At 37.2% G+C, this 14,631-nt stretch overlaps 1 protein-coding gene across 1 annotated transcript; it reads left to right on the top strand.

Annotated features, from left to right (window-relative positions):
• Positions 1–1,632: 1,632 nt before the first annotated feature.
• On the top strand, positions 1,633–14,252 carry LOC111195217 (stonin-1). Its single transcript, XM_022681854.2, has 4 exons — positions 1,633–1,775; positions 9,349–11,286; positions 13,408–13,610; positions 13,756–14,252. The coding sequence occupies exons 2-4, from the start codon at positions 9,429–9,431 to the stop codon at positions 13,819–13,821; spliced, it is 2,127 nt and encodes a 708-aa protein (XP_022537575.2). The 5' UTR covers positions 1,633–1,775; positions 9,349–9,428; the 3' UTR covers positions 13,822–14,252.
• Positions 14,253–14,631: the final 379 nt, after the last annotated feature.

Below are 14,631 nucleotides of genomic sequence, written 5' to 3'. Positions count from 1 at the left end.
TAGAGAAGTGTATTCAACTCTTATAATTGCTCAGCTTTACTAAAATACTTGTTTAATTCATAACTGGAATTACAAACATTGAGAAACTTATTAATGCTCTAATATTTTTTTGAAGAATAAAAGGAGAATCTGACAGGGTGGAGATAATGTTTGCTTTTGGCGTCATGCCTCCAGAGGGTGCCGTTACTATGTTCATTTACTGTGCCCTGAGTATACTTTCTTCCCTTTTCTGGAGTGTGGGAAATGGGCTTTAGGATGTTTTATGAAATGGTAAAGTACTAACTTAAGAGTATGGATTCATATTTGTTTGCCCCCTAGTGCATGGTGATGTACAAAGGCAAATGGGCATTTAGGAGCTATGTTTTAATAGAAGGCAAGTAAAAAAAAAAGTATTTTTAACCAATATTATTAATGCTAGGTATAAAATGAACTAAAAGGTAATATAACCATTTACAGATGAAGGGGGATTATTTTATGTTAAAAATAATTTGATCTGTCTTTTCCATGTGAGCTTTAGCAAACTGCAGAGTATTCTTTTTGTCCATGCTCACCATTTATAAGTGCTTTCCTGATTGTGGACTCATGCACAAAAACGAATTTAATGAGAGAAAGGCTGTGCATTGCTTATAAGTTAAGTCCTTTTGTGACCTTGCAAACTATTACCAGCCTTGCTTTTGGAGTGATATTTATTGATGGACTACTCCTGGGAAGGGTAAATATGGTTTTGAATTTCCTTTATCTGTACACAATGTCTGACTGGGTTGGTACAGTTCCAACATTTTAGAGAGCGTTTTGTATCCTTTTTTCCCAGCCTGATGAGCATCAGCAGCTCTTGTGAGCTTCACTGAGTATAAAAAGAAATCACTAAATTTAATATTTTGTTTCGGATTGGGTTCTCCTTACTTACTTTAAGCTGCTGTTTTACCTGCTAATGTGTTAATTTAAGATACTAAGTAATTTTGAGACACAAAGTAATTATTTTGAGATTCTAAGTTGTTATTTTAAGATACTAAGTATTTACTTCAAAGCAATCATCTCAAAGTAACTTATCTTAAAAACAATGACTAAGTATCTCAAAATAGAGGTATCATCTTAAAAATAATTAGGCAGCATCTCAAAATAACGTCTTATTTTCAGTATCTGAAAATAAAGAGACAGTTACTCTAAATAAAGACATTATAATGAGATAGCAATGTACTTAATAATTAACGTTAAAGTATATGTACTGGATTTATTTATATATTTTAGTTGGTCGGACTGGGTTTCCATGCAAACAAAATATCACAAGAATCATTGATATTTTTTTTTACAAACCTATTTTGAAATTAATCTCAAGTCTGTTACTATTGTTGTTTTGTTTTTTGATGTTTTTGTATTAGAGGAGGTTGCCTGATGTTCTCCAGGCCGAGGAGGAGCATCTATGAGATCACTGTTTGCAGTGTTAAGACTTTTTTTTTTACACCTCTTTCAGGAATTTTGTACGGATTTGTAAGATTTTCCGTGAGGATCAGGGCGCAGCGGCTCGGATATAAACTCGTGTACTAGTTAGGGGCCCTAGGTGGACCTGTGGGTCGCGGTGGCGTGTTTTCGAAGGCCTTGCTGTTGTTGTAGATGATGTAGGAGGAGGGAGAGGACTTGGAGAGAGAGGACCGAGAGAGGGAGGGAGGGAGCAGCTTTTCCACTTATCTCTGCCATTTTGAAGCGATCCGGTCAGTCCAGCGGAACATCCCGAACCATGACCCGGTGCTGGACACGGACTGGAGCTGAGTATCTGAGTGAGTATAACGATAAAGTCCTTCAGTAGCGACATTTACAGCAGGATGACTGCGGAGTAACGCAGCTTTAAACATGGCTTGGCTTTAGTGAACTTCTGAAAGTAACGTTAAAGTTACTTTTCCACAGCGCGTAAAGCTGCTAGCTTTTACGTTTCTACGCAACTGATAACGTTTTCGTATAGATAATGTGTTTATAAGTATAAATACAGGCGGTAAATCTGATTTAGAGCGGTTGTTATTGTTGTAAATCAGTGCAGACGTGTGTAAAACTAGTGCTGCAACTTTTCCAAAACAATGCTACAAAGCAATGTTGATCAGATGCGAGTTTTAAAGGTTTTTAGCATCAAAAATGGCTTAAAAGTTTTGTTAAGACGGACTTTTACCCTCGTAATTAAGTGTTAAGTAAACAGAAGTAACGTTAGCGTAGTCAATGTCGGCTCGTGTAAATAAATCTCACCCGAGCGGTTTGGTTCAGTAATCTGTGAAAACTGATTGAGAATAGCTTGATGCCCTGGCTCAGCTCGGGTTGCCAGATGCTCTGAATCCCCCCCTCCTTCTCCAGGAGCATCAGCACCCTGGTATTTTTTTTATTTTATGTTTTGATATTATTACATGTTTAAAAAGTTAATTAACAAAAAAGAAGATCTTTAAACTACCTTTAAAAATGTATTTTTATAAACAGCTCTGAAACGAAGAGACCACTTCAGTTTTTGAATCAGTTTCTCAGATTTTGCTATTTATAGATATATATATTTGAGTAAAATGAACATTATTTTATTCTATAAACTATTGACACCATTTCTCCAAATAAAAATATTGTCATTTAGAGCATGTATTTGCAGAAAATGAGAAATGGCTGAAATAACAAAAATATGCAGAGCTTTCATACCTCAAATAATGCAAAGAAAACAAGTTCATATTCATAAAGTTGAGAAATCAATATTTAGTGGAATAACCCTGTTTTTTTCAGTCATCGTTTTCATGCATCTTGGCATGTTCTCCTCCACCAGTTTTACACACTGCTTTTGGATAACTTTATGCCACTCCTGGTTCAAGCAGTTCAGCAGTATATTCCAGAGGTTTTCAGTTTGGTAAATGGTTATGTGGGCATGACTAAAAAATGGCGTAAAATATAAAAAGGTCTTCAAAACTTCAAAACTACACATACAGACTTCAGATATCAGATACCTCTTGGCTGATAAACTGTGTTTGGGGTTCTCTTTTTTCTTGCATATTTTTATTGCATGTGAGGATGAATTTTTCCATGCATCGTGTCATGATGATCTGTTTTGGAGGTCACGCCAGAAGATGAGTATGACGCTTAGCCATGTGATTATGTCAACACTGATGCTGAGATTAGCTACAGTTTTCATGCACGACATCTGAGATTGAAGTGCCGATGAAGTCTAATTTGGTACCCTGCAATTATCTGAACTCAGATCCTCCCTCTGGCTCATGACATGTAGCCCAAAAAAGAGCTAGAGAGAGTTGCTTGTATACCGTTTAGGTTTGGATTAAAGGTACACTGTATTTATCATATTTTGCATTGTGGTTAACAAATGTGGGAACAGTGGTGCTTAAGAAAAGAAAGGCATGGAAATACTTTTACTTTTACTTTTTTTAAGTTTAAGACAAGCTGTTAATATTATTATTATTATTATTATTATTATTATTATTATTATTATTATTATTAATATTTCACAACATATTTTTTAAGATTCAAAGACAAGGTAATTTACCTTCAGGAAAATGGAAACAAAAAAACAAAAAAAGAGCTGTGAAAACTATATTTCAAAATGTGATCAAAGCATACAAGGAAAATCATGCAAGACCTGGTTGACCACCAAATGTTTGGTTTTTTTTTTTCTCTCAGATAGCATCTATCATATGTTGATGCCATTCCTTCTCCCAACACTTAAAATATTTTTATATAATATGTGTTTCAGGTGTTATTTTGTCTGGACTAGATTGTGTTCAGAATATGCACTTTTTGCAATGTAAAGAGATTTTTGTGATAACCAAATTATGTGTTCAATTAAGTGTTTCAGGTTTTAATTTGCCTGCCGACAGGCCAGCCCAGCACTTGTACCCTCTTCTACAGCGGAATCTTTGTAATGTGTGCCTCATGTGATTTTGCATTGTAATGTTGGAAACTGAGTAGACATCCATGTAGAATTGTAAATAGTATTTGTAAAGGTAACAACATATTGTAGTTCTTGATAAATGTTGCACACATTCCCCCTTGCCCCTGTGGTTCTATAAGCTAATGTTAAAGTATGGCTCTCAATGTTTACTAGCCCTTAATTTTCCCTGTTTTTTGGAATATGTTGCTTTTTGTTACAATTTGGGATTGTAAATAATATAGTATATTTTCTATTTTATTTAATGTGCTGAAAACCATTCATGCCTATTTCCATCCAAGGCAACTTTATACAATGTGCATCAACATGATGTGTTCTTAAAATTTTTATCCATGTTTGGCTAAAACTGTTTTAATATAAAATTTTCCCAAGGATGCTTCTCTAATATTTTCTCCCTGAGAGAAATTTGGATTGGTGTTTTTGCATGGTGTACGTTGACCTAAAGTAATTAAGACTTGTGTGTTCCAAGTTAACAAACTACTATATCTTATTGTTGCTGTCAGACTAACCATGTGAGGAAAGGCATCCGGTTATGTGCTGCAGAGTTATGGCTGATGAAGTTGGAATGAGAAACCATAATGTTTCCTGTGGGATAAGAGACTGAGACTCTTGATACTCTTGATTTTAGATTAGAGTTTGTTCCAGGAGATGTACTGTATGAATAAAATTTATAATTGTTTTATAATATTATCCTGAGACCTGGTGGTTTATTTTGTCCACTGTAGTGGAAAAATATGGTCAGGGACCTATAAGTCAAACACTGTTATTGCAATCTGCTGGAGTCCCACTGTTCTGTGAAGAGGACATCCTGGGCTGTCCAGTGAGGCCTCAGCTGTGGGGGCGTGGCTAACAGAGCACAGGGAAAATAAAAAAAATTCTGCTGATCGCAGCTTTTATATTTTATATTTGTATTTTGGTGACATGATTTTGTTGTTGATAAGCAATTTAATTCTAAAAAAACAAAAAAAAAAAAACGAAACTTTATTTTTATAAGAATATATAAATGTACAGTAAATAATCACAGCTTTTATTTTAGTATCCTCTATAGTGACAAAAATGACAACAGAACTTTTATATATACCTGAAGGGGGCCCATGGGTTTGTCACATTTTCAAATTGAAATCCTCTGGAATCTAAACAAGAGGAAGATGGATGATCACAAGCCATCAAACCAAATTGAACTGCTTGAATTTTTGCACCAGGAGTAAAGGCATAAAGTTATCCAAAATCAGTGTGTAAGACTGGTGGAGGAGAACATGTCAAGATGCATGAAAACTGTGATTTAAAAACCAGGGTTATTCCACCAAATATTGATTTCTGAACTCTTAAAATGTTATGAATATGAACTTAATTTCTTTGCATTATTTGAGGTCTAAAACTCTTGTCTTTTTTATTATTTCAGCCATTTCTCATTTTCTGCAAATAAATGCTCTAAGTGACAATATTTTTATTTGGAATTTGGGAAAAATGTCTGTAGTTTATAGAATAAAACCACAATGTTCATTTTACTCAACCATATACATATAAGTAGCTAAATCAGAGAATCTGAGATGGTCTCTTAATTGTTTACAGAGCTGTATATATAAAACATTGACCAGATATCAAAACCGTTCCAAAACCGTGGATCATAGGAGGATATTATATGTACTCATTCACTAAACAGGTATATGACCTGTCTAGACTTGAGATGTGTTTTCTGGTTATAGAGCAGTAACAAGAAAGCAATTTTTGTTTGCAAAGGGAATTTTTGTGATAAAATGCTCTAGACTAGTATGGCTTACAGTGTGTGATTCAGTGTGTGTGTGCTTCCATGACCTTGACTTGAGTGTGTAAGTGTTTCTGATCACAGGACAGTGACCAGTCATGTGGGTTTTAGACGCTGTTTCACTGTGACCACACAAAAATAGCTAATATGATTATGTATGCTTGAAAAAGTACTAGTGGTACCTTGAATAGAATACTAGAAGGACATATTTAATCCTGCTATACTGAACCACATTAATTTCTGCTATTTTTTCCATCCTTCCTTCCTCCACCTTTAGCTTTGCAACCAAACTGTGTTTTCTTCAGATTTGAAAGTCATTGGCTTGGCAGGAAGTGAATTGTGGGCAGACTGAAGGTTCAATACTATCATCTCAGTAATAATGGCTGAGGTGCTTTTAAGCCAAACACCTAAACAACAATTTCTCCTCGGGTTCTGAGGTGGCAGCCCTTCATTCCAGGGGTGTGTGATCACTGCCCCAATCACTAGTCTGACTCGGACAGGTTAAATAACCAGGTTGTACTGCTGTGCAGTGGCTGTAAAAGGTGACCTTGAGCTTAGTCTTGATCAGTGACAGGCTGTCATGGTGGCAGCCCAAATTGAATGTTTGTTACTGACACACAATAGCCGAAATATTGTCATATTGCCCAACTTTCTTAATGTTGTTAAGAAACCTGAAACATAGGGAACTAACTAGTGAAAACAAAGATGAAGATAAAGTCAATTTTGACTATTAGTGTGTAATGTGTCTGAAGTTAAAGGGATAATTAGTGAACTTTTAATGTATGAATTTGCAGCAGGGAGTATTGAGTTGGTATTTCCTGTCCATGGTGAATGTCCCAGAGGAATGTGAAGAATGTGTCTCGTAGCCTCCAAAGACTCTGAAACCTCTCATTTCTCTGCCCACTCGTGCCACAGTGGCCGGCTGATGCTGCCTGTGTCAGCTTTATCTTTGTAGCTTGTGTAGTTTCTCCAGCATAAAGAAGGAATGATTCAGCTCTTCATTATGAGAATTCCTCTTAATCTAATGCATTGTTTCATAAGTCTGGAAGATTGCCAAACCCTCAAAACTTCTTTTTCTATATAATGGATTTGTCTGTGAGTAAAGGTCTACTCTAAAACAACTCCTAAACAATTATTTTTCTTTATTGGCTGTGTAAGCTGAAGCAGTGATTAAACCACTCTTGTATTTTAGTATGGTATTTACACTGACATGCCAAAAGTCATGGGACATGGGATTAGTATTGTGTTCCTTGATTTGTTGCCATGTATCATGAAAGCTAAAGAACACTGCACTGACCTGCAGGATATGCATACTGGGCTTCCTCATTGAATGTGGGTTTGATTTTTGCTAGGGTTGTTTGTCAGTTTGCATTTACAACTTTAGCCAGATGCCATTGGTCACAATCATCAACAGCAACTCATTTACACTGTTTTTTCTGTTTTTATTTATTTTTTTAAGTTTACGGTAGATGCAGCTGTATTGCATTGTACATTTCAATATTTAAATTTTTCTGTTAATCATTCAATTCGAAAAATAGGATTTTAGTTGATCATCAGTTCATCTGTAAAGCATCTTCAAAGCATCCATTTTAAGTTTTTCTTTGTATGCAGCAAAAAAGGTTTAAAAAAATGTAATTTGACTTTGCACAAAACATTGCACTTCCTGCGATTTGACTATTGAACATGTGTACGTTGTGAATTCAGTGCTGAACCGATGTATGCTGCAGCCCTGTTACCTAGACCCTGACATTTTGGGATGCACTAAAGTTGTTTATTTTGGGCCTAAACCAACCAAAACTTAACGTTTAATTTTGATAATAAACTACACAGGGCCAAAAATGTATATACCATATCCATACACATGGTTCATTATTCTTATAGGAAAAGGCTATACCAATATGTACTACTTATTTAATACCTTAAATAATTTACTTAAAAGTAATACAGAAATACTGAATTATCTTAAATACTGGAATGCTGACAAATGTTTTGCCCAAGAAAGAATTCAGAACTCTGGCAATGTCCTGCAAGCTGGAACCGAGTCGATTAATTGCTGAGCCAGATTTAATAGACCAGAATCATTATTTCAAAACTTCAGGATTGGGATTTTGTTTGCATGGATGTGTTTTAGGCTCTGTATCTGTGGCCTAATCTGTATCCGAGACTACATTGTTGTTCATGCACAAAAGTTGATCAATATAGTAAATCCGGCTGAATAGTGCCTCCACATAGAGGAGAAATGGTACATTATAGATTTTTTGAACACACCAGTGCCAAGACCAGACAATGACCAGATGATTCAGGGTGTTATTTTTAAATCATAAGTCATATGAGGAAGTTAAAACATGGAAAATGAAATCAGCCAGTGTGTGACAAATTTCCTCCTGTCCTTTCTCAGCTGTTACAATACAAATGGCTTTCTCAAGGTGGAGATTTGAAGCCCCAGATGTTTCCACTTGGATGCATTTAGAGAAAACTGCAGCCAGTAAAGAAGGCTAAGAAGCCAAAAGCTTGTGCCGTGCCATTGCATAATTAAAACTGCAGTCATGTGAAAAATCGGCTAATGGAGACTGGCTGCATGACTGTGTCCAGCTGTTCACTTGCCAGAAGGTCTTACTTAGACCCGTCTGTGATCCAGTAATACCTTTTAGATAATACTTTTCACACTGTATCTTTTCCATCCACAGAATATTATTGATCACATCATGCTTTAGCTGGGATATGTACGTAGATGCTGGCAGATGCTGGTAGATGCTGTGCGAGCAGGCAGCTGCTAGAGTGGATTTTGTTGCAGTGGTTACCTAACAAATGCTCTTTTGGTTAAATCTTGTTTTTTATTGGAAGTTTGGCAGAATGTATTGTTTGGATCTCTGCTTTGTCATTAGGAAAATGTCGTACTTGGAAGGCATGAATTGTATAATCACATAATGGAAGCCATATTTCTCTGGAAGCATTTACACAGAAAACACAACATTGTATTCCAGTCCATTTGGTCCAAGAATGGGTTCTTTTCATGAATATTTCACAATAACAATCTTCCTGAATTTATATTATTCCACCTTCATTGTTTCATAAGCTTCTTTGTGTTTAACATTCTGTACATTCTTTTGAAGTGTTCAGTCTTTGTCAAAGACTACATTTAGGCCTGTCATGATAATTATGTTTGTTTCATATTGTACAGTATAGGGATATGACCTCAATCCATTTTGCTAACCTTGATATTGTTTATTATATTATGTTTCTTTGCGTGTTTGTTTACATACACAGTGACCAGTGCATCAATAATGGTGCCTCCATACACACAGACAGGACTGCATCTTCAAAATGATCAGTCCAGCGGTAACAACACAACACACACTAACCACCACCTTGCACTGCACTGCTGAGAATGACCCACCACCCAAATAATAGCTGCTCTTTTGTGGTTCTGTGAGGTCCAAGAGAGAAACATAAAGACTGGTCTGTAATTATAGAACTACAAGTGCTCCTATTTAAAAAATAGGTGTAGAAATGAGGAGGTGGCCATTATGTTATGCCTTTTTGGAGAATCAGTGGCATTTAATGTTCTTACAATGACTAATATAATTTAATCACAATAATTTCTGAAACAGTTGTTGTGACCGGCCTAACTACAATGTTGTGTGTCTTCTGTTTTATTTTTATGCAGATGATCCCTAAGGTGGGTTTCCTTCAGGCTGACTCCGGACAGAAATCTCAAATCTGAGTTCAAACAACTTTTCCAGTACAATGTGTTCAACAAATCTTCCAGCTAACTGGGTGACATTTGAAGAGGAAGGGACCCCACTCCCGTCACCTCAGAAAACCGTTAGGTCTCCATCCTCAAGCTCAGGGTCAATTCCTCGCCCGAATGGTTTAAAGCTTGTTCTGCCTCCTTTAGGGAACCCATCTCTAAGCTTGTCCAGCCCACTGGAATCTCCTCAAATGCACTTTACCCTCAATGGGAGCTCACGTGTGCCCAGCAACACTCCGATGTGTACTCCAGTGAGGGAGACACCAACTGGTCCATCTCCTTTTTACTCTAGCCCTCAAGGACAGTCTGACTTCTTCAACAGTTTTTCCAGTACACCAACCAGCATCTCCTCTCCTGAGAAAAGTGCCTCCAACTGGACTCCTGAGGTCTCCTTCCCATCATTCCAAGATGACCCAGGGCACTTTAGCCCTTTTTGGACAGAAAGCATACACAAGAGAGATTCTGGAAGCTCCTCCTCAGACTCGGAGCCCAGCTCAACCTTGCCTCGCTTCTTTATTCGAAGCAAGGATGGTTATGAACCACCAAGAGACCATCTTCAAAACTCTTACTCCTACATATGCCACAAGTTAGAGCGACTAAGGGCAAAAGAGGACTATGAGGATGGAAATGGAAATGGGGAAAGGAGAGTTTCAGATGTTAGGACACTGAGGGATGCTGAGATTGGAGGCTGCCTTTCTTCCTTCGTTCCTCAGGAACTGTTCTTCAGCCAGAGGAGGCATGGTTGGGCTTTAATGCTGAGGATTCCGGAGAAAAAGAACCGTATGTCATCACGTCAGTGGGGTCCCATCTACTTGCAGCTGCTCCCAGGAGCTGTGCTCCAGATGTACTACGAGAAGGGATTGGAAAAACCGTTCAAGGAGTTCCAGCTTCATTCCAACTGCTCGCTCTCAGGCCTGAAACTAGAGAGCTATGGTGAGCAACGCAAGATCGCAACGTTGAAGATTGAGCATGTGCTGTACACAGAGCGAAAGCGCTATCACCCCAAGCCCGAAGTCACTCATGAAGCTGAGGTTGAGCAGCTGCTGAAGTTTGGAACAACAGACTTTGGAGACATGGAAGACTTGCTTGTGTCCCTTGAGGAGGAGCTGATGAGACTACCAGGTCCACATAAGCAACAAAAACATTATGAGGAGCAGGAGCTGTCCCTGCAGATTGCAGACCACATCTGGATGCGAGTAGACAAGGACGGAGCCACACTGGAACGTGCAGCCATTACTCGAATTCACTGTCTGGCCTTCTTGAATGGTCCAGGGGAATGTTTTCTGGCATTGAATGACCTTGCACTGCTGAGAAGAGACTCTGGATATGGCTCAGAGGAAGATGAGGAGGTGTGGATGGAGATTGAGGACTTCCATTTTCACAAGTGTGTGCGACAGTCAGAATATGAAGACACTAGACTGATTAAGTTTTCGCCACCTGATTCTTGCAAGGTGGAACTCATGCGCTACAGGACTGTATCCCTTAGTTGTGGCGAGCTGCCATTCTCGCTGAAGGCAATGGTCACTGTGCAAGGTGCCTATGTGGAGCTACAAGCTTTTCTCAATATGCAATCGTCCTTCCCTTTCCCTGGAGCAAATTCAGAGATGCAGCCAGTTTGTGAAAATGTGCTCATTCAGGTGCCATTGCCAGGTGACTGGGTCAAAATGCCTCGTAGTGTGTCGCTGCCATGGCAGAAATCACTGAAAGCCCGCATGAACAGGAATGCCTGTTTGGGCTCAGTGAACGTCACAGACTCTCATCCTGTCATGCAGGTAACTGTTGGTACAGTCAAGTATGAAAATGTGTACGGGTCCATTGTTTGGAGGATTGACAGGCTTCCTGCTAAGAACATGGGTAAGGGAACATTCATTTTTTCTGAATTCTATTTTGGGAGATGTTGGATTTTATAATGTAGATTAGAACAAGAAAAAGAAATAAAACTATATCACTGCGTTTTGTTTGTTCAAGCTTAGGGACAGAGGGGTACAATGAGGGTTAGATCTACATGGCCCTTTAAATTGAGAAATTTTCAACGATCAAATGGTGGGTTATGAACAACCAATGAAACAGATTTTTTTTTTGTAAATACTACATTATCTTAGATTAATGTAGTTCAGTGTATTATGACCCTTTTCTTTATAACAAGCATATAAATTAAATTGTTAGTAGTATTGTGTCTCTGTGGCTAGCTAACTAGTAGCTACATTTCCTGTTCCACCTTAAATGGTGCAGCAGTTCTATTTTGGCACCTGAGGCTGTTGCATGATATAAGGTGGAAAGGGAATTACAGCAGTCTGGCAGGGTTGACTACAAAGCACCACTAGTAGCCTTGTAGTGAAGCAGTGTCCTTTTTCATTTATTTATGTTAATGATGTATAAAAAGGATGTGGCATTTCGTAGAGGGAGGATATCAACCATTTCTCTTGTGACTAGTTTCTGAGGGATTTGGTGTCTCTCGAAAACAACGGGTAGGGGTATAAATGAGACAAAGGATTAGGCCAAACTGTTTATACAATAGCCAAGTAGTGCATTCTATATTAGGGTCCCTGTTTGGCTGTAAAGTAACATCCAACCCTGTTGGATGTTAACTCAATTAACTCAGTTATGTTAAAATTAAACTTAATTTTGTAAACCCTGCAAGAGTTGATGCTGGGATCTGTGCTTGTATCTTGCTGTTCTTAGATGTTTGTAAAACTTCGAATACTGTTTGCTCATCAGATGACGTAAAACTGGAAACACTGAGTAGGTTTTTCAGTAATAATGCACATAGATGACAAAAGTCATGGGATCTTGAGTATTTAAATTGATTTTTAAAGCGTTACCAAAGTGGACAGCGTGGTCAATGGATGATTGTGTCTGGCTGGAATTGTCTGTGCGAACAGAAACTACATCCACAGTCCGTAAAGCCAACTGTTCTTCTTTGTGAATTTTCTTATGTACTGCCTAGCTCGAAGCACATGTCCTCTTTTAAAAGAAAGGAGGAAAAAAAGAAGTGTCAGACTTTCATCACAAACAGACCTATCCCTGTCAGGCACATTTGGGTCGTGTACCAAGATGAGACACACACATTTCACTGTGATCCATTGTATCCACTGTAATTTGTGTTTCCTTCTGTGTACAGTGAATGCCCAACAACCTTTAGTATTGCCTCAGCAGACATTCATACTTGTGTTTATTTTCTAGACTTTTATGCTATGTGCACGCTTTCTGATGGAAGACTAATAACAACATTAATTAGAGCATTTTTTTATTATTACTATTATTTGTTGTAGGGCTGGGAATTATATTGTAATTGTAAATTCAATGCAGTTTGGCAAGTCAGTTAAATGCCATAAAGTGCAAATTTCTTACGTTTATTATTTAAAAAAAAAACATATATGTTCCTTAGATACACAGTTAGATAAAAACTATTTAAGAATGCTTATAAATCAATTCTGATAATTTAACTTTATACTATACATTATACTATACCATTATAGCTGTAAATCATATTGTCCTGTATTACCATTTATCTTAAAATCGTAAATCATATTTTCCCAGCTTAATCGCTTTTTATTTTAACTTCTTATTTCCTGTCATGCAAGGGTCCACCCTAGTATGGAAAGCTACATGAGAGGTTGGACAGTTTTAGAGAAAACATGGTTGAACTAGAGTTGTAGACGTTTCAAACTGTTTATGGTGACCTTTTTCTGTTTCAAAGACACATGTAAATGCTTTTAGAAGTGCAAGGGATTTTTTTGTTTGTTAAATTTTTGTCAAGTAACCACTTAACGCAGCAGCACTGTGGACATGGGAAAAAAAAAAAAAAAAAAAAAAAAAAAAAAACATTAAAGTAAAGATTAACAGTTCTCTCTATGTAATAATCTTGAAAAGTGTATTGTTACACAATGTTTTTATGAAATGTAAACAACTATGCTGTTATATGGGGTTTTAGTCAGGTTGCCCAGCTCTAATGTGTTATTCTTTTACTTACAGCAGTGGACCATCCACACTCCTTCTCTTGTAAGCTGGAACTTGCATCAGACCAGGAGATCCCCTCTGACTGGTTCCCTTTCATCACCATGGAATGTGAGGTTGCATACACAGTTGCTTCGCATACTCGAGTGATATCTTTGGGCACAGAAAGCGACATTCAGCCTCAAAAACACATCAGCAGCAAGGCCTACTATAAATGTCAGGTACAAGTAAAAGTCATGGTAATGGGTGATTGATGGAACACAACTAACATAAAACAAACATAAACTGAAAAATGTATTTGTTAAACTGTTTAATGAGGACAGCTTTTAATTTTAATATCATTTTCTCTTTGTCTGGCTTTCTAAGGTGGAAATAGAGAAGAAGGTGATCGAAGCAGAATTACAGAAACCAACAAGTTGCGCGACGCAGTGATCCAGCATGTTCTCTAACTTTATCACACTTAAAACCAATGCATTAAATGTTCTTACTTTGGTCTGTTTGTTAACATTTACACGCATGGCTCTTCATTATTAAAGCATGAAATCATGTATTTGTTTGATAACCACAAAGTAAATACGATGCATAAGGTGTATTGCATTCTGCCAAAGCAATGCCTTCCAAAAAAGCTTGTTCAGTAGCCTACAGTATTGTTGCACTTTAGCCTGTATTCCAAGGCTGTCAATGGATGAAACATAATACACATGATCATGTATGAAAAGGAAATTCTTATTATGAGAAAAACCCTGCTGCATAGAGTATCTGACATGAATAAATCATTACATTATCATGTAATATTATTTAATAATGTCTGTTGTTTAATTGCATTTTGTTTATACACTGTAAGCAATAAACATATATTTGCAGATGCTGTCTAAAGATCCTATTAAAGGTTTTAGTTCATTCCTGAAATTACATCTATGTCTATAGGAAAGAAAACCTGTACTGTTAACACTGCAGTATGCCTTCAATTAGCGTACATGACCACCACTAATAAACTGTTCGTCATGAAATAGCGTAATGGTTAACAAATCCACCACCTTCTCCATGGCTGATTAGGATTTGAGGTCAAAAGTAACATTAAAAATTAAAACAACAAATTCACCTTTCTGTGTTCTCTAAGAGCAACAGGAAAATGCTGTAATTTATTTATCTATTTTTATCATGGTTCACATAGTCTTACGATTTCACAGTCACACCCTAAATTACTAAATCATGATTAAAGTCATAATTAACATTAATTAC

The sequence above is a fragment of the Astyanax mexicanus genome, chromosome 25, assembly GCF_023375975.1.
Source record: "Astyanax mexicanus isolate ESR-SI-001 chromosome 25, AstMex3_surface, whole genome shotgun sequence".
Lineage (NCBI taxonomy): Eukaryota > Metazoa > Chordata > Actinopteri > Characiformes > Acestrorhamphidae > Astyanax > Astyanax mexicanus.
The sequence above is the reverse complement of the archived record's forward strand: the minus strand, read 5'-3'. Positions and strand labels throughout refer to the sequence as shown.